The sequence below is a fragment of the Falco punctatus genome, assembly GCF_963210335.1.
Source record: "Falco punctatus genome assembly, chromosome: 8".
Lineage (NCBI taxonomy): Eukaryota > Metazoa > Chordata > Aves > Falconiformes > Falconidae > Falco > Falco punctatus.
In genome coordinates this window covers 52753549-52777047 of record NC_137588.1, presented here as the reverse complement: position 1 = coordinate 52777047, position 23499 = coordinate 52753549, and the positions used below count along the sequence as shown (strand labels likewise).

The following is a 23499-nucleotide window of genomic DNA, read 5'->3' as shown; positions in this document are numbered from 1 at the left end:
TTGTTCAGCCTTTAAAGTTCCACCAGATCAGAAACAACGCGTTGTGACAGAAGGAGCAAAGATACTGCGTTGCACTGCCTAGCAAAGACAAGTGCTGAGTTCACAGCCATTGTGCATCTTGCTGACTGACTGCCTGGTTTGCTGTCATGGAGATATGGAGAAGATTCCTCTGCTTGCCCATCTTCTCCTTTGTTGCTATTTCCAGACAACAGGTGTCATAGCATGGGGGATTCTTTAAACAAATCCAGCACACAAGTGTGTTAGTGACAATCAATAAGCATCATTTCCTGGCTTTTATAATAGAGACCAGGAGCACTGTTACAATGGGAAATGGGTCTTAATTTTTCATAAAGTTCAAGGTAATGTGGTGTGTTGAGCCTATAGTTTTCTTGGAGCCCATCCTTCCAAAATTCCCTTCTCTTTAGTGATTTGCAATGTAGATATGCAAACTGTCTCAATATGAAAGATCCCTGCACACCATTACAATTCACAGTATTTCAGTGATCACCTTCCCTACTTTGCAAGATAGCCTGTGGCTTTCTCCCCGTGCAGGAGTTAGGGTCATATATGATGATTTCACTAAGAGAAGGACCGAAAGTTCTTACAGAAAAGGCTGTAATAGGTCAAGTAGTCCTTGGGCCCCGCTAACTCATCCCAAGAGGGATATGCATCATCTTGTCCTTAGAATATAGGTAATGAATAAATGATTAATTTCTCATCACTTAAGGGAGGGGGAAAATGCCATCAAACTCCTGTTCCAGCATAGGTAAAGATGTGGTTTGAGCTGCAGGCCTGTAGGTTACTTTTTCAATAATACCTTTACTTCAGAGATTTCATTTTAAATTTTGCTTTGTTCTTAACTTGGACATCTGTGCATATTCCTGTGAGGTGGAGATCACAAAAGACAGGCCATGTTTAAATTGTGGTTGGTCTGGATTCTGCTGCTTTGGGATGTCAGGGAAATTTTTGTTTTGTAAAGCCCAAAACTTTTCTGAAGAGCCTGGCACAGAGTGTGTATAAACTCACGGGCGATATTCAGGACATGTCAGTTGGTTGATGGACAATTACCGACACTAGGCAAGAAGAGCAAAACCCAAACCAACCCAGAAGGTACTCCTAGTCTGAATAGTTTTGAGCAAACAAGAGTCTTGAGGATCTCTTGAAACTGTAAAGCTGGAACTTGACAGAACACGCAGGTTCCTTGACACTGGTATGAGGAAATTTGCCACTTTGGTTATGCTCACTTGCCTAATACAGTGCTGCAGCGTGTACTGTCTGATGCAACCTCAGTATCCATCCCAGCCCTCTAGCAGAAGAATATAAACATCTTTTTGCAATTTGTGAGTTGATGTAGGAAATTTTTTCTGGGGACTATTGTAGAAAGGAACAGAGATTTTTTTTATTATTATGTTTTTTAGAGGGGAAGCTCGTGAGGGAAGCAGATTTTGGATCAGATTTTTCGTAGCATTTGAAAATTACTCTGCTATTGAAAGGATTCCTGATACTTATTCTACGCCACACAGCAGGAAAGCCATGATGTGAATGTTTTCTTTCTGGTAATATTTACATGTTTCGATTAGGGCTTTTGAATCAAAGATTCATTTTCTGAGCAGTGGACCTTGAGCTTTGTAGGGCTTGCCCAGACCACTCGGATAGGGGGGATGTGGTTCTGATGAGAAGCTGTGACATAGTGTAGGGTCTGCAAATAGCAGCTACGCTACAAGCAGGGCACAGCACGGGGTCAGCTGAAATTCTGGAGATTTTTGCATTTTGAAGTATCAAAGCTGTTGTGAAGCTTTGAGAAGAAAAATGCCATACACAGAAGGCAACAGTCTGTTTTACTTTCTGCGGTGAGGTAATACTCATATGCAAAATCTCAAAATGAAATTTGGTAAAAAGGAATGCCACAAAGCATTTATTGCAACTCCAGTTTAAAAGGATATAGAAGTACCTCTGAATCTATATGTCTTGCTTTAAGAATGGGCAGAATTCACATTAGCCACCTGGAGAAAACCGTCACTTTGACTTAAAAAAATGCTTCATCTGAGGCATCTTTCTGTCCAAACTTGCAGAGACTTGCTGTTTGCCCTGGTAGTCTTCATACAGAGCTGGTCTGACAACCTGAGACTTGTCATCTTCAGGTAGGCCAAAGGCTCATCTAGGTCAGAGTGCTGTCTTTGAGAACATTCAGCAGCAGACTGGGAGCAGTTCTTCTGTTACTGGACAAGTTGAACATGAGTCAATGGTTTGCCCCTACAGTGTACAAGTCCAGCTCTGCATACTGGGCTGTATTAGTAAGGATGTAATTATCAAGTAAAAAAAATAAAGCATTGTTTTCCACTTGTTCAGCACTTGTGAGGCTGCATCTGGAGTTCTGTGTCCAGTTCTGAGTCCTCCAGCACACTGAAATACTGGATCAAATCCAGTGAAGGACCACCAAGATGTTTAGAGGGATGAAGTACGTGTCATGTGAGGAAAGACTGAAAGAAGTGGTTTGTTCAGTCTTTTTGAGTTGGGATTTGGGTTTTTTGTTGTTGTTGGTTTTGTTTTTTTTTTTTTAATTCTGAAGAAAGAAGGCAAAGCCTCATTGTTGTCTTTGGTTACTTTATAGGGATGTACAGAGAAAACAAGAGCCAGACTCTCCTTTGAGGTGAGAGAGAATAGCGTAAATTGCAGCAAGAGAAATTCCAGTTAAATGTGAAGAAAACAAATTTTGCAATGAAAGTAGTCAGGCATTGGAACAACTTGCCCAGAGAGATCATTTGATATATTAAAAAAATGGTTTTGTTCTAAACTGGCCATGGTCTGGTAGCGGGGTGGGGATGTGGGGAACCAGGTGACCTCCAGTGGTCCATTCGAACCTGAACTGACTCTGAGATTCTCGTAGGTGAATGCCAGCTGTTTCTGGCAGTCAGCTGCTTGGGGACTTTGAGGCACATTATATTTGTCCTTATAAGTTAACATTTCTAGATATGACAAAGCAGACACAGGCAATAGACAAGCACATTGGATTTATTTTAGCTACTTGCAAAAAATGTTGCTTGTTGGCAAACAAGTGTTCAGATCTGTTTAGTAATACCTACTTTCCAGAGCTGTGTAAGGCCTCTTCACCGTATCTAAAACTAATTCTGAAATTTATGGTACATAATCTGTTTGGATTGAAAAATTGTGAGGGAAATTTTGGCCTCATCAGCAAACTTATGCTGGTTTCCATTGAGCTGGGAGGTACTGTCTGAACACAGGTATGTTAATTGTGGGTCTCTGGTAGTTTTCCACTTTTATCATGATATCTTGTCTTTTCCTAACTTCTTACCTCTCCAAGTTGTTACTTTGAAGAAGAAAAAGCAATTACTTGGTGAACAAATGTTTATTCACTTTAATGGGCCTGTTACATCTGATAAAATATTAGTGCATATTTTTCTGAGAGTGGGAACATTTGTCACAATTCTTGATGTATTGCTTTTATTTTTGGAGTCCCAAATGGAGCACAAATGTGATGCCAAATATGCTGCTGCAGCATGTCATTAGTTAAGTGCCTGCTTTATTCTGCAGGGGAGGATGTTATCTGGCTGCTTTCCAGAAAGCACTGATGCGCAGTAGCTTGTTCCCATTCATATGATGGAATGCCTCGCATTGAGGACATCAACAGTGCTGAAAAAATGGCACATGGAATAGGAAAAATACAGTCTCGCACACCATGTGCACCTGGGAAAAATGTACAAGCCAAGACAGATACCGATATGGTCACGAGTGGGAATTCAGACCTCTTAGTGATTCCAGTGCATGTTTATACACAACACAGTACACGGGCTCCTTCAATCTTACTGTGTGTGGGTGGTTACGGTTGTCCACCCATGTGCAATTACTGTATCAGACTTTTAAAGTCTTGCTCAATGGAAGATTTGAGAACCAAGTGATGTATTTCTTAAGGCATCAAACTGTGTCAAAACATTTGGGTATCTGCCTGAAGGAAGGTGAATTTCTTATTTTCCACACCTTAAGAAAGATCAAAGGAGCCTTTCTTTAAAATTGCAGGTGTCAAGCTGGGACAGATCCCAGCTGAAGTTTTCATACGTTACTGTAGAAACTAAAAAAACCCAACACCATGACTTTCTGCAAAGGCTGGAGCTGATTTTTATTATTTTTATTTGTATTTTCTCATCTCTTGAAGATCAATTACAAGGCTGTGATACCTACTATTGTGCAACTAGCTTGTGAATCCTTTGAGTTACTTAATGTCATACCATTGATGTTTCTGAATGACTTGATTCTTCACAGATACACGCAAAGCAGGCATGAACAGCTTAACTCTCATCACTGAATGAATTGGACAGCAAGCATTGAATATGACTAAACTGCCTTCTATTTTGTGGAAACACCTTTCCAGGTGTTTAGGACTCTGAAGTTCTGTTACACTGAAGTAAGTCAGACTGACATATTTGAGGAAAGGTTTCTTTTAAGTTTTTTTTTCATGTCTCAGAACAAGGTTAGAAGACATGTATTGGTTTTGCCTCTATTAAAAATATTACAACTTTTATAAAAGAGAAGCTACAACTTACGAACAAGAGAGATAGGAGGAAGGTCAACATGGAAGGAAGGGTGGATGTGAAGCATTTGGACCCGAAATCTGTGTTCTCTCACAGAACCCCGAACTAGTCACAAGCCTTTTTTCCCCTTTAGCAAGCACTTACCCAGCTGTAATGGCTGAAGCACTTAAGAGGATAGCAAGCTCCTGCTGCAATCTATCAGTGTGTCATTAAGTACACCAACTATGTGTAAAGCATTCTTTAAGATGAGGAGCGCTCACAAAAAGCCCTGGAATCGGTCTCTGTTCAGTGCAGCTTTAGGGAGGTGCAGTCGGCAAAACCTAAAGCCACGTGTCGAATGACGAGTATGAATAGAAAGCTGGAGGAGCTGCCCCTTCCCAGAGAAGGCTGGGTCACTGCGCAAGACAGAGGTCCAGCAGAAAACCTATTACGTGTCGATAAGATTAATGACTTATACCATGGGGCCTCAGGAATAAACTCTGTTCTATCATTTCATTTCAGAAGCTTTGATTTTGCAATCTAAAGTTTTTTGGGGGGCAATTTTGTACATTGTGCAGCCTGATTTAGTCTATACGTTATGACGTTTATAAGGTTTCCAAATTATTTGCAGTGCAGCGAGACGAGGAATTAAGAAAGAGAAGTACAAGGATTAACTGACACATCAACTATTATTTTCTTGACTAGATGGAGTATGTTGGGAAATTATCTCCAGTGTATGGAGCCACCATAGTGAATATTTCCACTGTGACATTAACACCTTTTTATGCTATCTAGAGAGTTCCTCGGGGATGGGAGAGTGACAATTTCTAGAGCAGATATTCAGAGGCACTTGGACCCATATAAGGTCCAGGAAATAGATAATCAAGGATTGAAGTGAACTTTATATCTTACAGAGCAGCTGTTTTACAATTAAGTTGATGTAACGGATGAGGGAAAGGCTGTGGGTGTTGTCTACCTGGACCTTAGTAAAGCCTTTGACACCATCTCCCACAGCATCTCCTGGAGAAACTGGCTGCTCCTGGCTGGGATGGGTGCACTGTACGCTGGGTGAAAAACTGGCTGAAATGTTGGTGACTTGCTTTACTACCCACTCCTCATTACCTCATGATCTATGCCAGAAAAGCTTCGTGTAGGAAAGTTTAACTCACCTTAAGGGATCACGGCAGAAAGGCGTGTTCCTCTAAAGGTAATAGATCCATACAATCTCCGTCAGGATACTTGTAAATTTAGCCTGAGTATTTCTGAGAGTGAAAACTAGGCTGAAACGAAGTTAACGAGAGGTTTCAATGTTTGGTTTCAACGGTGCCAGGGTTTCAGCCCAGATATCTGGAGAACAGGAAGGTCCTACTAATTCTGAACACAGTACCAACGGTATTAGAGAGAAACCTCAAAGACCTCAAGCTACATGTCAGCCTGGTTTCAGTTGGAAACCTCCCGACCACAAAGGCCAGTGAACTTCAGCGAGACTGCGAATGACACAATCACTCCGCTTGCAGAAGAAGCTTTAGAAGAGAATGCTGACTAACAGACTTCACTTTTCTGCGTTGTCCTGTACAGTTTTACAGGCCATGAATTTGGTAAAATTAATCAGTAATAATACCTCTTCCTACAAACAGTGCCTCACAAGTAGCGTTTAATATTCTGGTAGGAAAGGGAAGAGTGATATTAACCATTCTTCTTAAAACATCACAAGTAAACACAATGTTCTTGTTTTCAGATGTATTTATTGTAAGCTCCTTTGTAAAACAAGCACAGTGAATTGCATTTATAGCAGAAATAAGATGAGTACATTTAATATTAATAAATACTAACAGCACTTGTAGCTAGATTATCAAGTTTTCTGTAATATCTGATACTTCCCACATTTCAATGTTTAAGTATCTTGAATTAACCACCCTTTGCTAAGACTGGAAAAAAAGGAAGCGTGGTCACAATGGAAGTCTTCCTTTAATTTCAGTGGTTCTGTATCGGGGATTAAATCCTTTGAGGCCTAAATCCTCAAAGATATTTTAATGTTTTATTTTGCCCTCCTGAAAGTCAGGATTTAGGTGGTTTGACAAAAACATACAGGCTTCAACACATGCTTTTGCTTTTTTCCAGACCTGGAGACTTACACTGTAAGCAATTTAGAACCAGGACCTGAGGGTGTTTTTCCTACCTAAGGTTCTGTGAAGACACCTAGCACATGTTGCAGTAGTAGGGAAACACTTTCAAAATGAAATATAAAAATCTGTGTTCTAAAACTCTAATTTTAATTAGATGCTTAACATCCACATAAACCCAGTAAACAATTGCTTTCTGAAATATCAGATATACTGCAATTAAACTTACGTAATTTAAGCTGCCTTGGTTTCAGTTGCAGATTCCTGACTACTTGTGCCCTGTGGGTTTGCCTGTGGCACGACAGGTCTGAATGAATTTTATTGTCAGAAATCTCCACTGCAGGGGATGTGCTGGCTACACATGGGTCACTGAATAAAGTGCCTGAATAAAGCCTCCAACGATCACAAGTATGAAAGAAAGGGAGCTTTGCTTAGGAGGTGTTCTATTCAGCTACCGGCTCCCATTTCCCTTCTGAGAGGTGGCAACAGGACTGTTTCAACCACAGCACCTCAAAGCTGCCTCTGTGCCAGCTATCCCATTGCTTCCACTGCAGCCTGGCTTCAGCCGCAAGTGTGGGGCTTTGAGAGTGGCTGGTCTCTCATTTGCAGTGTTCACCAGCTGGGCATCAACATGATGTAGGCACAGAAAGCTGACAAAATGCAGCAGCTAACATTTCTAGGACTCTGAACTTGCAATTCCTTCTTTTACTAAAACATCTGCCATCAGATTGGACGATGAGGATGGCCCTGATACATGATACATGCAGCCAAGGCTTTATATGCTGACACATGTCAACAAAATAAATAAAAACAAATAATTAAATAATTTAATAGTTAAATAATGGAATACTAAACCAGTTCTTTCAGCAAGTTACTTTCCAAATAAATTAACATATGAAACCGTTTGAATAGCAACTGCCATCATCTGGCATTGCAAGTCATGTCAAGTAAATAAATAATAATAAATAAATAAATAAATAAATAACGTGCAGAACCTACAATAATAGCTAACAGTAAGATATCAAAATACTCTACATGTTAATATAACATGATGTATGCTAAAGTTGTTACTCAACTGGGGAGCTTAAAAGAGCTGCCAGCACCAGGACAATATTAATCTATTGCAAGAAAGATATGGTATGGCTTATTAATAACTCAAATGCAGATTTTTCTTCTAATTATGCTTATGTTCTTGCGCTATTTCATTCTTGTCTTTCTTTAGGAGCTTTGTGCCATTCTGCTAGAATCTCTTACTGGCTATCTGTAAAATAAGAGAAAGAAAATATACATAAAAATTATCTTTATTTCCCTCAGACCTAGATTTTTAGTTCACTTCTCAATAAAGCTTTGCTGGTCTGAGCCATCTAATGAAATGCCAGCACTCAGTTTCTCTGAAGGACTCAGGACCACATAATGCAAGGCTCAGAAGTTCCTGTGGTCCCAAGTCTGATGGGGATTAGGGATTCAGTTTCAACTGATGAGAGTCAGGCACCTGCCCAGCTATAGTCCTTCAAAAAAATTCCTTCAGTTCCCAGTGGTATCTATAGATGCCCCTGTACCAATGAGGACTGGATTCACAGAGCAGTTGTGATCTCGTTTCAGGTGTTTCAAGTGTTTCAAATAAAAGTTTACACCTTTCCAACAGTGTGGCTCTGGAAGCTTGGAGGTCAGAGAGATTTGCGTCCACATCTAATTGAAAAAACCCACCCACCTCAAAATTACAAAACAGAAGAGAGGAAGAAGATAAAAAAATAATCTGCGTAATTCTTTTTGGTGTTGATCTGACGGAGGCTATTTCCATATTTAAAAATATGTTCTGACCTGGATAGCTAGGCTGAGAGTAATCTAGAGCTGTCAGAGAACCCTAATCAATTCATAGAATAAGAAAACAGCCATTCCTAGGACTAGCAGAAGCTGCTAATAGCTTTTCTTTCTAATAGCAAATGCATCCTCTCTCTCACTCCCTTTCTCTTTTTACTGGAAAAACTTGGCTGTATATGGATTGTCTGCTGTATTTAGATGCCTAACATTGACTCATAAGCTATTAATGAACAGAAAGGATAAAAATCAGCATGAGTTACGCTGGCAATGGCCAACTGCTCATCTATTTCTTAAAGAATATTTTATAATTGCCTAGTTAGGTAGAAACCTGCCCGTGTCCATGGACCTATATCCATTGTTTCATCTCTGATTTAAATGGTTTCTAATTGTTTCCTCAAGTATTATTTTTAAAGAGAATCATTGTTTAGACAGCCCAATACATTTATGTGTTTTTTCCTCAGACCTGGATTTTTAGTTCACTTCTCAATAAAGCTTTGCTGGTCTGAGCCATCTAATGAAATGCCAGCATTCAGTTTCTCTGAAGGACTCAGGACCACATAATGCAAGGCTCAGAAGTTCCCATGGTCCCAAGTCTGATGGGGATTAGGGATTCAGCTTCAATTGATGAGAGTCAGGCACCTGCCCAGCTATAGTCCTTCAAAAAAAAGGACTTTACTTCATGAAAAAATGTTTAGGAGACGAAAAATTGTTATGATGAAAGTTGAAATAAATGAATATTTAAGAAGCAAAATTTCACAGACTCCTTACTCTCCTAAGTAAGGAATCATCCCTGCTCCTCCAGAAAAAGGTTCTTTAAGTCTTACCTGCAAAGTGCAGACCACTCACTCCAGGATGAGTTGTAATAGCGATCCCTGGCCTGGACGGAGATCTTGTCTTTTGTCCCAGTCACTGGAATCTGAATAGACTGCTCATCAGTATCATACACCTACGAAGAACGAAGAACGGGGCACAGCTCCATCAGCAGATTGTAAAGGTCAAGCAGAACATACCATAAAGGGCCAGACAGACTGCAATAAACACACGTAGTCCAAAGCCCTCTAGTAGTCTGTTGTTTCAAAAGCAGTATCTTCACCCACAGATACCAAAGTCATCAGGACTTGTGAGAACTAAAAAGCCCAGTTCCCACTGAAATTAGTGTTGCAATATGTTCCAAACCCCAAACTGAAACCGTCATTAAAGCAAAGGGTTTATTTGTTTATCTGGGTTTTTCTCTGCTTTCTTCTTCCCCCAGAGCAGGAACCCTAAAAGACAGAAGTTGCTGCTTTTCAGTATCGTTGAAATTCCCACCGAGGAGTTGTGGCTGATACAAGAAGCACTCCATAGACTCACCAGTTTCTCTACCTAAGGGATTGTACGAGACAACTCTACCAAAATCAAGGAATCGGCACCAGGGGCATGGCCCCATCTGCTGGTACAGGCTTGCTAATTTTTTTTTCGCGTAGAAAAAGACATCCTCTAGTGTCTTCGGTTTAATCAGTCGACAAACTGGAATGATCATTACATTTTTTTACTTTTCTAACTGCTGAACCAGGGAGGAGCAGCACTGTAGTTAAGGACCTGCACTGTGGTCAGCTGGTTTGTGTATTTCTTTCCATGTCTGCTGTTGATTTCTTTGCCAGCCTAGGCAAATCACCACACTGCTGTCGTGTACCCTTTAGTGTATCCATTAGCATTAGCAAAAGAAGCAAAACCATTTTGTGATTTAAAGCTAATACAGAGTAGAAATGTTTAGTTAGAAATTAACTAATAATTGAGAAGTGAGTGGCAAAGACTGTAGTCTTCACCAGTTTCCACAGAAATGCTACCAAATGAGTCACTGATTCCTTATTTGCCAATTCACCTATGAAGAAGGCCTGAGCTACACAGGTACAAACAACATACAAGGAAAACAGTGCAACAGATCCTAGATTTCTTGATTTGGAAATTGGGATTTTCCCACATTAGGACCCACACAGCCTACTAATGAGTTAGTAAATACTTCTTTCACACTAGCGCAGCTGTACAATGCTGGGCACGATTTTATCTCCCCAGTTAGATCAGTGTTGCATCCACCCCAGAGTGTGTTGCTTGGATCTTACTGCTCATAGAACTGGGAAGGAGAACTTTTTCTGCCAAGACAGAACCTTGCCACATTTGGGTCTCAGCACCCTTTTTTAAAATTTTATTTTAGTTCATGATTCTTGCATAGTTAGCTTATATTATTTGTACTGTCTTTTCAAGCAAGAAAATTGTGTTTCAAATGTTGTAACTCCACCTGTGTTTTGTGTTTCTCTGTACTTTCAACTTGGACCCTGAAAGTCAAAGGGAAGTAGGACTTCGGTGTGCTCCATGTTCTGGGATATGTCCAGGTCACTGTTCCATTTGTGGCCACATACTGACATTGGGGTGGGTCAGGTTTTACTGCAAGAGAAAATGTAGAAGTAATTAATTCACATTAGCAGCATAATAGCAGGTGTTGGTGTATTACTGTTGATCATTTTATAGAAATCAGCTTTGGGAGCCTCCCTGACATTAAGAGAGTAGACATGATGTGTAAGAACTGCCTTGATTGCTTCTTACTGAAAATCAAGAACACTCCCAGAGTGTCTCTCTGGGTAAGATCCTTCTTTTTTTTTTTTTTTTTTTTTTTTTTTGCCTGGAAGGTTGCAGAGGGTTCTGTTGGACACAGAGGGATATCCCAGCTGACTGTTAGGGTATTTAGCAAAACATCTGTTTCTTTAGGATGCTGCTTCATTTTTCTGTGCCCTGTGGCATCATGGTCACAACTGGTCCTCTTATTTCCTGTCATTTTCTATTCATCTGCCCTCAATGCCCATCTGTAAGAATGCATCAGGAGGGAAGCATACACGGTGTTAATCATTATCTGAGTAAATCTGCTGTTCTCAGAGAAGAGCCTGATGGGTTATTAGTTATTCTCTGATTTCTTTCACATACCCCTTCCAAACCATGTCCATCTAATAGAGAATGCTACAGAAACTTCTGGGAGTTGTGGGGGTGAGAGGGTTGGAGGTCACAAGCTAGGGAGATGTTGATTCTTCACTTCCTCATCCTTTTCCGGACTGCTGCTATGATTTGTTTTCCCCTGTTCCTGTAACTGGGGCTTGATACAGATTTACAGTAGAATAGGGCAGGGATTCCCAAGCTTGGTTTGATCAGATACCGTTGTTAGTTCCACTATCAGCAGTGAGAATAACGCTAAGAATTAATCATGGTTCCTGGTCTACTCACTGATATCTCTGATGAAGAAGCTGCTAGTGTAGTTCTCATATTCCACCTCATCAATAACCTCCAGGAACATCTCAATTGGCTGGTGCTCTTCAGCAAATGGACAGTAGTTTTCTTTCTGGCACTGGGCTGTGTATTCAGTCACGGAATTATCACTGTGAGCTACAGGGCTGCTGCAGGTTATGTCTCCTTGAGAGCTGAATACAGAACAGAGAAAAGTACTGGAAATGCTGGTTTGTTCTGAGAATTTGTTGCCACAAAGAAAACGTAGTTGGTAAGGTAATATTTTGATGTTGCCTGTATTATTTTACAGCTGCGCTTCATCAGCTGCAGGAACAGTTCAGTGGTAGTTCTTACGTTTTCGGTGCTGTATTACACATTAATGTAAAATCACACAAGCTCCCCTGCCTTTGCAGAAGGAATTAGTGTTTAAACCTAAAACGGGATGTCTCATTTCTATTATCACTGCCCCATGACAAGCTCTAGTATCTTCCTTTGTTCCTTAGCCCTTTCCAAAACCTTGCTGGAAGAAACAAGGAAAGGCTAAAATGTATCCAATGGGAAATAAATAATAAAAGCTATCTGTAAAGTACTACCTGAATCTGGTTCTATTTTTGCATTCAGCAAAATAAAATGCTTTGCAGTTGTTTCTTCTTTAACAAACTGAAGTGACCTTTGCTGCAGCACTCCATGTTTTGGAGAAACCCCCCAGAATAGTGGGAGGTAGGAAATCCCCACAAGGTTCCCCTCACATATTTCCCTCGCAGGTTTCTGCAGTGTTCCTCAACAGAGACTTGTGAGTGGACATGTGGCTTCTGCAGTGGGTGCAGCCTCCCACTCCCTTAATTCCACTGGATCTGCTATGAAGGGACACAGTGCTATGATTGTTTCTGCTTTTGGCTCAACTTCCTCTATCTCCCCTGCATGAACTGTTTTTGTTATTGCTTAAGTTATTCTGTGGCTGTACTGTAGCAGCTGTAACATCCACTGAGGGTTGCTCCTTTTTCAAGTATTTATTAATTTCTGAGCAACTTCCATACCCTTATTAGTTAAGTTAGTCCCAGTGATGTCTCTAAACATTTTGCAGAAGTTCAGGCTTTGGAAATAGGATTCCTTGCCTTCTGCGTGCCCTCAATAGCCTAAAATCCAGAATCTCCTACACACAGTAACACGAGGGCTGTTCCAGCCTTACTGTGAGGTTGTTAAGGAAAGTACAAGCTTTTACCCTTTTAGATTTCTGATTGTGAACTTCACATTTGGACTCTCATTTTCTGTCATCCATGAACATATGAAAATTCCAGAGTAGTTCTTTGCTTCACATTTTAAAAATGTCCTGTTTGGCTCTAGACGGAAAAAAAAAAAGAAAACATGATTTATTTACTCTTTTTGCCAAAATGGTCAAAGCAGAGATGAAACAGTAATTCTACAGACTCCCATCTGCTTTGACAGGGGGTGGGTACGTAGGCAGACGCAGTCGCATGCTGCCCCTGGGGCAGCCAACCTGCAGCTAAAAAGCCATATAACCAGTTAGTGGCTGAAGGCTGGTTTACGTGGCGCCACATCAACCACATCTACGTGGCTATCGGCAGGAGCTAGAGCATACCCAAGCTGCTGGATAGCTGTCAGTAAGGAGATGTTTATAGATAAACCCATTGCTCCTTTCACAAGGAAAGGTTGCAGCTATTCAGTTGGCAAACTCGGTGTTTGTTCCCCGGCCTGCAAGGGCGCACGCAGTGGAAAATCCCATGGCTTCACACACCAGGGCCCTTGATGGGGAATGTTTCCAGTGTGAGAAATGAATGAGGCCTCATTGTAGGTGTGTGGTTTGTTTCTGCTGCCCAGCACTGCAGATCTTCAACTCTATGTTGTACCCTGCATGTAGCCGACTGGCAGACCAGCCTACTGGACCTGATATGTGGGTTCAGGAGCCAGGGAAAAAGCCTTGGAGATGCCTAAGTTCTTGGCACTACAGTGAGGGACTGCATGAGCGAGGTTCATGCAGAAAATGCGAAACATCACAGGCTTGTCCCAGTGGGTTAATCATAAATGGAGAAGCCCAAATGACAGCACTCAAAATCTAGGTCGGTTCCTGGTTCTGTCAAATCACGTAGCCCTGGCTTTGCAAACCCTCTCCTGAGTGCTGGATCTGTGAGATGGAGGCAAAGCCACTCTATTGCTCCCCCACCAGAAAAGCAGTGGTGTGATCTTGATGTTATCCTGGATCTAATTGTTCCTACCACCACTCCATCCTATAGGTCTAGGGAGTCCCACATTCAACCCACGGCAACCGGTTCCTACGCTGCTCATCAGCTGCACCCTATGCAAACCCACAGAAGGAATCATTTGCCCTTCACTGTCAGTAAAGCGTTTGAGGGGGACCTATTTTAACGTGGGTATTTCTCATGCATTTCTCCAGAGCCCTCTGGCCCTCACAAAGCTCTGGTGCAGAAAGCTGAGCAAGATACATCACATCATCTTATGACCCTACCTTTAAAGCTTTTCAGAATCGACCTTATCATTTGCCCATTGGAGTCTACTTTAGTTATGAGGAAGAAATCATAGCTGATGATTTCATGGGTATTAGCTGTCAGACAGGTGTAGTTGCCAGCATCTGGGAACTCTTTCACTTCAGCAATCAGAGTCTTTCCAGTTCCCCTCAGTTCGGTGTCCTTTTTCCAGTAAACTGGCAGTGCTTCATCAGAGGTATTGCAGGTGAGCTTCACTCTTTTAGCTGGTGTCTCATCATTCCACTCTGATTCAATGACATACACTGGACATTGCAGAGAAAGACGTGTTAGCAGCACCTCATACTTAAGTGTGAGGCTTGAACTGAGCCCTTTTTTCCAGCTTTACTCTCTGGGAAAACTGCTAACAAATCTCTGGCTTTCTTGCCAGTGCCTCACCATCACCTGGAAATCTTTACTACAAGAAGATGTTTGAGTTAGAAATTTACAGTGCATCTAGAACCTGCTGATCAATAGGGACGACGTGGCTTTTTTCCCATGTTCTCAGAGAATCTTACAGTGGTTCACAACCATGGAAAGTAGGCAGATACCTTTGCTTTAAAGGTGAGGATTCAAGTGCACCCTAAGCCCAGGTATTCCTCCTGTACGTGGCTGGTGGCCTTTGCTCGCAAGATGGCATGTAAAACCCCTCCGTACTATGGTGCTTTGCTATGGTGCAAAGCTATGATGCTTTGCCCTCTTCAGCAGCAAAGGTCTATGATGGTGAATCCTGAGATCATTAAAGGTGAGTGATGGGGAGGAGGGCAGCTCTGAGTATGTGGTTTGTATTTGCCTGTAGCTGGTGCTGCTTTCCATTTTCTAGAGGGAACAGTCTGTACTCCCATCACCCTGGTCCCCATGGAGCAACTACAAAGGGACTGGGGATCGCTGAGCTACAGCAGAGCTAAGCGGGCTGCAACAGGGAGATGTGGTCTCCTAAATGCCAGCTTGTAACTCTGAAGTGCCCTGCCGGTTTTTCCAAATTTGAAGTAACGCCACATAACAAAGTAACTTGGAACAATTCCGTTAAGGAAACTGTCTTTTGTCTCTTTGCAGTGGTTGGCTGAAGAACTTCACTTACGCTCCTGTGTGGCAACAGTTCTCATATTTGTCGTGGCTTAGATACACTGCTGTTGTCACAGGCTCCCCAGCCATGTTCAGTGCCCCCAGAGGCTTCTACATGGCAAAAAATTTGTTTCTCAGTCAGCACCACAGCAAGCACCCAGCTCAGGAAATCAGAGTTCCAGTGAGATCTAAGACCTTTCCACCAGAGCACTTCACTACCAGAATGAAAGCTTTAGGACTTTACTGCAAAGAAGAAACTCTAAGAAGTACATGTCAAATGCTGAATCTAAAGTGGCAGAAAACAAGCAACAAGCTTCCCAAACTGCCTCTGGGTATTTGAAGCGCAGGCAAGGTAAATCTTACAGACTTCAAACACAAAGATTATTCCCAATCCTGAAAAACATATTTGCAGTTTTCAGCACCATAACATTGCCTAGGAAACCTACAAGATCAATAATTTTTTAATGTAAAGATACGGGGAAAAGTAATTGAATTACTTGTTACAAGGAAAACACAATCAGATTGGCAATGCTTTTCTCATGTTGATTAGGGTCCTTCTTTTTGGATAATCACACTGAAGACAGCCTGGGTTATGGAGCTACACTGGGTGAATAAGAACAGCAAATTTGATTATCTGAATTTAGTCCTATTTTCTGGTAAGTTATTCAAAAGATTTGTTCGTTTATTACTGACGCTATATTTTCACAAATGTATTTACATTGACGTTATTAACCAGAAAATATAGATAAACTATTTCTAGGTTTTAGGCTTTACTGTGAAATACTGTTTTTGACAATTCCTCACTTGTTTGTGGACTGTTAGCTAAGTCACAAGGTAATATCTCTGCTTCTAGATTGCATGACTAAAACTTTTGAAACAAGAGAACAGGGAATAGGAAATAAGACAGTTTCTAATGTAAATATTCAGAATGGCTGTTGTTTGACATTTTAGGACTTTAAAATATTTCTTCCATTAATACCAATTAGTCGGCTAGTTATTCACAAGCAAATGGGAAGAACCTTGGCCTAGGATACTATAGTTAACAAATTCTGTGCTTGTGGAAACAAGTATAATTCTGAAATACCCTTGTGTCCTACAGTCAGCTGCGGGTCTCAGTACGTGAAGACTGCTTACCGTTTTCCCTCAGTTTCCACTGTGCTTCCAGAAGGGCAGCGAAGGAGAATAATGAAAGTAAGGCAAATAGTAGATGAGACATCTGTAGAGAAAAAATAAATTACTAAACTTCACTGAGGACTGTTGAGTGTGTACTGAAATTGAGCTCAAGGTTGGACAGGATAATAAGATAGAGTCAGTTCCAGTGAACTAAGAAATATTGTCCCATTCTAAGAACGCTTAGAGTACACAAAAGTTGAATATCAGGTTTGTACTGTTGCTCAAGCCAAGATTTTGATCCGCTTGTTATTCACACTGCAAACCAGTTTAGAGAAGAAATCATGGAACTTAGAGGAAATTGTTATGTGCATAGGTCTTATGATCAGGAGCTCAGAAGCATTCCCAGGACCCTCAGTTAAATATTCCTCACACAAGAAGAGTCCTGCTGGTGCCAGTGAGGCTAGCTGCACGAACAAGGCATTGGACTAAAGGATCAATGGAATTTAAAATCCATTCATATTCATACAAAGCTTAAAAGTATATTCCTTGGTTTAAGCATGTCAGTAGTCCTATTAAAACAAAGGATTGTGAATAAAGTTAAGGACCTGCTGAAGTGTTTTGCTCGACTGCAGTCTTCACCATCTCTGTGAGAACAAGCGACGGCAGTGTCAATAACGCAGTGTAAAGCTGGCATCAGTATTGACACATGTCTAACTGGTACTTAGTTCTAGTATCTACCCGAGGCTGCATAGTCTAATTAATTGTGTAGGCAATATCAGGCAAAAATCCTATTGGATTCAGTGCCACAGCTATATTTGCAGAGATGGCTGGATATGTGTACCATTGTTGCTGTGTTCATTTGATACATACACATGTATCTCCCTTGAGAATATATAAGTATATAGCTGTATATACAATATATAAATGTATATTTGTCCTGAATTCAAAATACAGCTAGAGCTCCCACGAAACACAAAACATAGCTGCCAAATGCTGTAGTAACTACCAGCTGCATAAAAAACATTAACGACAGTTATTTAGATACATTTTCAGACCTTTTTCAACTGGAGATTAAGCCAAATTAATAGGAACATGACTTAGAAAAAGAGATTGGTGAATGTATCTTTCAAAGTCTGTTCTGACTACCATGGGAATCTGAATGCACATGAAAAACACAAAATTGAGTGGTTTGCGTTTTTTTTTTTTCCTCCCAAACAGTTTCTTTTTTTCCAATGAAAGGCGAGTAGTGCTCCTGATTTCTTCTCATGTGCTATGAAACATTTTTATTTGGGTTTACGGAGGGAGAGTATGTGCATCAAATCTGTTACTCACTGGTAGCTCCTGCTGTTATTAGCAAACCTTGATCAGAAGTCAGCTCTCTCTGGACTGAGGCCAAGAAAACGCGCCCTCTGATTTTGTACACCGCACAGCAGCTATTGATGGGAGCCAAAGCTACTAGTGTAGTATCCAGAGAGTGTCTGCATCTGTACTTAGAGGCAGGCACAGGCCTGTGAAATGCCAGATACTATCAGGCAGCCTATCAGCAGTATATTGCTTCATTAAAAGGCAAATACTCTTAGCTCCTAATGATTTTCTACTGCAAGCAGGATTATCTGTCATTTGTGAAAGAAAAATACATTTTGCAGAAATCAGGATGCTGATTTCTTTCATTGTAACGTGGCCATTCATCACTAAGCTTCATAAAACCAGCATCTGAAATATCAACTGAAACTTGGAGAAGGGTGTAAAACATGCCTTCTTTGTTGTACTAACCTTTCATCAAAATTGAAACCTTGGAAACCAAAAAGTTCCTTCTGGTTTTAGGGAAAAGCTTCACGGTTCAGGTTTTTGGTGAAAAAAGTTAACAATTTTCATGGAAAACTATTCAATTTTTGAGGTGGTGGCGGGGAACACCCCCTCTCCCCATCTCAAAATTTTAGTGAAAAATTAATCCGAAATAAACTCAGTTTCTGAACATCACTAGTTAGTGCACTTGCCTAAGCACTTCATAGGGGAGGAGGGTATGGCAATATCATATGTCCCCTGTGATCTGGAGCACGAGCTTCTGTAAATCAGCACAGATTCCTTCATGAAGACTCACAGAATAGTTATAGTTTATGCCAGAAAGGACCTCTGGATGTCACCTGGACCAGTCCCAGCTCAAGGCAGGGCCAAGCCAATGGTGGTGTGTGTTTTTTAAAACAGAGAACAGACTGACCACCAATATCTATTTGTCGATGCACACACCCCAGCAACATGAATATTGGTAAGATACAAAAGATTATTACTTTATAACATTAGCTGTTCTGTTAGTTAGATAACAATTCTGAGCTATAAACATATATACATTATGTGCCTAACTTCAGGCACGTAAGGATATAAATACTGTCCTGAGAAAAATGTCACAACAACTATTTAAATACCCTTCTAAATAAATAATTTTAAGCTTTCACTGGTTTCATCTGAAGCAGCTAGTACCAGATGTGTTGCCCCAGTATTAGAGAAGAAAGGAATTCTCACCTTTTGCTGCGGTGCCTGTTGGCTGAAGTTGCCAGGCAGGTTGGTTTTGTGATCTGAAGGAAGCAAAGTGCTGGCTCGCTTATAAATCTAAACTGCTAAAGGAAAGGGATGCTCCGTTTTACCGCAATACCACAGAATTGCAACACGTGGCTTGAGTTCCTTTTTTACATAGTGGCAGAGCTAAAGCAAAAAAAAAAAAAAGTTTGGGACTCCCAGGTAAACTTTAAAGAGGAAATGAGATTATGAGATTGTACTATGACCTTTATGCTATGCCAGAGGCATTTCCTTTCCTGCCTGATTTTCTGTCTCTCTCATACTGCCTCTTCATCATCTGGGGAAGAGTAAATACAGACTAAATAAACTACCAAAACTGTCTGATGGGAAATACATTATGAAGACAGAAAGAGAAAGTTAAATAAACTAAATCTACTTCTACCTGGTAAGCACGAAAGCAATAATTACATGAAATAAAATCCCAGCTACCACATCAATCAGAAGTAAAGCAAAGGGGAAATTAATTTTTAGCTGCTGTTTTAGATTTATATTTATTCTAAAAATGGAGACTTAGGACAAACAAAAAATGAACAATTAGTTCTGTCTTAAGAGATAAAAACCTGAGATTGTCGCATTATTTTATGTTGCAGCTTTTAAATACAAGCTATTGTTTTTTCTTTATAAACTGATGTTCCTTTTAGACCTCTACTCAAGCATAAGCAAAGCCCCATACATAACATATGCTTTGAAAATGAGGAGAATGTTTCTGTTGATTTTTTTATTATTTGTGAAATGATAGAAAACAATTCACTTTATTTGTCAGGCAAACCAAAACTGAGCTGTTCTTCTAGCCCTCTTCCAAACCTGAATAAGATGACTGAAAAGTTTTAAGCAAGAAAAAATACATTACTTATAGAAGCAAAAAAAAAAAATATATGGTTTGAAATTCAACCTAGACATACTTTAGGAATTCATAAAGAGACACAATTGTATCCTGTGTGCTCTCTAGTGACAGGAGTATTCCCATAGCCCAGGGATCAAAGCGATAATGTAGTAATCCAGCAATGGAAAGATGGTGTCTGTCCCTCCTGCTATAGTCAATGGGCTGTCAGAAGCCCTTCACACAGATGAAACACAAACATCTGCAATATGTTGCGTATTTGGTGCCCCCAAATACAGCAAGAACCTGGGAAAAAAAAAGGAGGAACAACCCAAATTAGCAGAGATAAACTTATTATGACCCCCAGCAGTTCCCAGTGCATGGGGTTCCTGTTTATTGTCACCCATCTGGGGGGCAAACAGCAGACAGGGTGTCATGCTCTAATTTGAAAGGGGGGAGTTTCAGGATTCTGGATAAACGGTGCTGAAAGCTTCACACAGACATACAGGATTGCCATGGGATCCTTTTCTCTCCTTAGCCAGCCTCTTCAAAGAAACACGGCTTGAGTAGGATCACAGACACCTTTTTTAACTTTAACTTTAGCTTTAACTCCCTCCCATGTGGCAAAACACAAAATTAGAGTATTGCATTCTCCAATGGGCCTAACGACCTCCCTGCTGAGGCCAGCGTGCCCAGCCTGTACGTCACACACCAGCCCAGGCTGCCCGTTGCTGGAGCTGGTGGCCAGAGCTGGGTAAGAGCAGAGCGAGAGGGCTGCAGGCTGTGAGCGCAGCTTGCCGAAGCTGGTTTGAAACGGCGCCTCTGTCACAGAGAAAAACTGCCCCCTTCGCATACTGTGTACTGAATCTGTATCAGAGTGGTTTATTGATTTATTTCTGACACAGAATTGATAAGCAACCAGTGAACTATTCATCTGAGAATTCCGTATCAATAATAAAACAGATAAGCCAGAGTACTAGACACTTCCAAAATGGTCATTAACACCTGTACATCTCTACCCTGCACTTATCCCAAAAAGCTCTAATCTCCCCCTTCTACACATACAGACGGTCTTACACAGACACGTTGGGAGGACGTGTGGCTTACAAGCACATGTACCATCTTTGCACATGGCTGATGCTCGTCTTCCTCTCTTACATGATCATTTGGGACAAATGTCTTCCCAGGCAGTTTTGGGTCCCCCACTGACATACACTGTGTATATTCACGCTCCTGTCTTAACAGCTGTTACCCAGGCCACTTTGCCAGGGGGGGGCCGTGAGGACACTGACACTTGTGCCATTGTTCCACTGTTCAGAAGGAGGACAGCAGCCTGAGAAAGCCCCTTGGGAAAGGTGTGGCAGGAGCAGCTGGGGCACAGGCAAGTGAAAGGTATCCAAATCCTTCCAGGTGACAAAAGTGTCTCCTTCTGATCCCAGCCCCTGACTACCTTTGAAACGTATGTCAGGAGGAGGCTGGGCTGTGCACCATATTCCCATGCGGCTGCTTCTCCTCCCAGGAGAAACCTCGTAGCAAGGGCAGGGAGGAAGCCTCGGGGCACAGTGACAGCCCTTCCCTCCTGCAGCCCACCCTGTTCCAGCTGCAGCCCTCGGGAAGCACTGGGGGCAGCTCTCCTTTCACAAAGGAGAAAGAGCCCAGGCTGAATCAAGGTTAGGCAACAATTTGTTCCCATTGAAGACAATTTCAGATTTCTGAAATTCGCTTCTGAGATAACACACCAGTTTAACAGCAAGCCAGCAATGACCAAGAAAACTTGAGAGCTGCATCCAGTCGCTGAGCAGATAAATATGGGCACAAGTAACTTTACATACGTGTTGCCTACATCTTCCTCAACCCATTTTAGCTTGCCTGTTTGCTGATGTCAACCACATAATGTGGCTTTTCTTTTTTGACTGTAAGGTCGCTAATGCATAGCTTAAGCATCTGTCCAACTTGATGTAGTCTTTGAATACCTGCTTAGTTCTGAAACATGAATAGTTAATGATTAATATAAGTAAACACACATTTTCAAAGTGTATGCTTGCACACATGTGCATAAAGCCTACATAATTGCCTCAGCTTAGTTCTTGTTACAGGATAAATGGAGCAATACAGTACCCAAGTGTTATGTCAAGAATGCTACATGCCAGCTATGGAGCACAGACACATTACAGTACCCAAGTGTTATGTCAAGAATGCTACATGCCAGCTATGGAGCACAGACACATCTGTGTGGAACTTCCATGATGGGATAGTTCGCTATGATCCATCAGAGGAATTTTTAAATATTAAAACATAAAGATTGTGAAAACATCTTTTGATGACACTCTGGTTTTCCATTATGAGCTCATATATTCTTAAGGGGAAATTTGGAGAGCAGCTTCTCTCCCATCATTTTATCCTACTTCCCCTATGACACTGAAAGAGAATGGTGGAAACTCTATGTCCATGTTTTGCTTTCTCCTAATGCAATGGAAACATTTTTTTTGGCAGAATTGCCCATTTGAAAACAGTTTTCCCCTCTTTTGAAGGACAGATAATTTTTGCTTTGTGGAATGACACAGTTATTTCACCATAATCCAAGAAAAAAAACTGTGTAACCTTAGTAAAAGGAAGATTTATATAAAGTGTATAATCAGTATGATTCCTTTATATGGAATTTCCTTCAACATCTGGCTACTTATGCATGGAAATTGTTTTGGAGATTAATTCCAAAGATCAAGTTTTATTAATGTTATTATTAATGTAGTAGCAGTGAGAAGGGAGCACCGTTCTTTATATATAATTAACTAAACAGTGATTTATATTATTTCATCAGGAAATACTGTGTAATATTAGCATATCAATTAACTTTCCTAAAAAATTACCATCACAAGCTACTATGTGGAATCACTGAACCAAGATCAAACCTTGAGAGAAACGCGAAACAGTAGAGGCGGGAAAAAATACATCCCACTTCTATCAAAAAATTTTAAAAATCTAAGCTTTATACAACAGTGATTCATTTGCGTTATGATACAACTATAGCAGCCACCCAAGACAGGGACTTTGGGTATCTCTCCTTAGATGGAGGGGACAGTAAAAGGTTTACCTCATTTGCGCTCTGTGCTGGTAGGGCATCGACTACCTCCAGAACAGAAATTGTGCAGTACTATTACTGTGACCTGACCTAATTAATCGGCCAGTATTGTGCTAATGTAGCTCCTCAGCTTTCAGATTCCAGCTAACTGTTGTTCAGCATAGAGCTGAATGTGGATATAAAATGCATGTAGACGCAGAGCACTAGCTGGTGCTAAATTAGAGAAGTGCAAAGAAGGGGGTTTCGTCTTTTAGTCCTACTCCCTTCTCCCCCAGTAAATCCACATCTGCCCAGTCAGCGTATCTCATAGCACATTGGGTGTCTCTACATAGACCCTGTTATACATACAGCCTGTATTTAGAGACAATATTAGAAGTAAAAGAAAGAATGCAAGGAAGGAGAGAGTACTATCCTGCATAAGGATATAAAAAGCAAAAAGAGGCATGACATTTCAAAAATGTTTTAAGAACCAAATCACATTGACTACAGTAAATTATGTCAGAGAGTCACAGGGATTTGGGTACCCAAGTCTATGATATGCTTTGGGAAATCTTCACAGTCACTCAGAAAATATGGGGCAGAGATACAAAAGAAACTGGTACCTCTGTAACATTCAATGTGGAACTAC

At 41.0% G+C, this 23499-nt stretch overlaps 1 protein-coding gene across 1 annotated transcript; it reads right to left on the bottom strand.

Moving 5' to 3' along the window:
* Positions 1–2541: 2541 nt before the first annotated feature.
* IL12B (interleukin 12B) lies at positions 2542–21949 on the bottom strand. The gene is made up of 7 exons (XM_080398109.1): positions 19875–21949; positions 16420–19098; positions 14205–14486; positions 12942–13059; positions 11720–11913; positions 10746–10891; positions 2542–9416 (listed from the first exon to the last, which is right to left on the bottom strand). Exons 2-7 carry the CDS (start codon positions 16499–16501, stop codon positions 9291–9293), a joined length of 948 nt encoding a protein of 315 aa, XP_080254235.1. The 5' UTR covers positions 16502–19098; positions 19875–21949; the 3' UTR covers positions 2542–9290.
* Positions 21950–23499: the final 1550 nt, after the last annotated feature.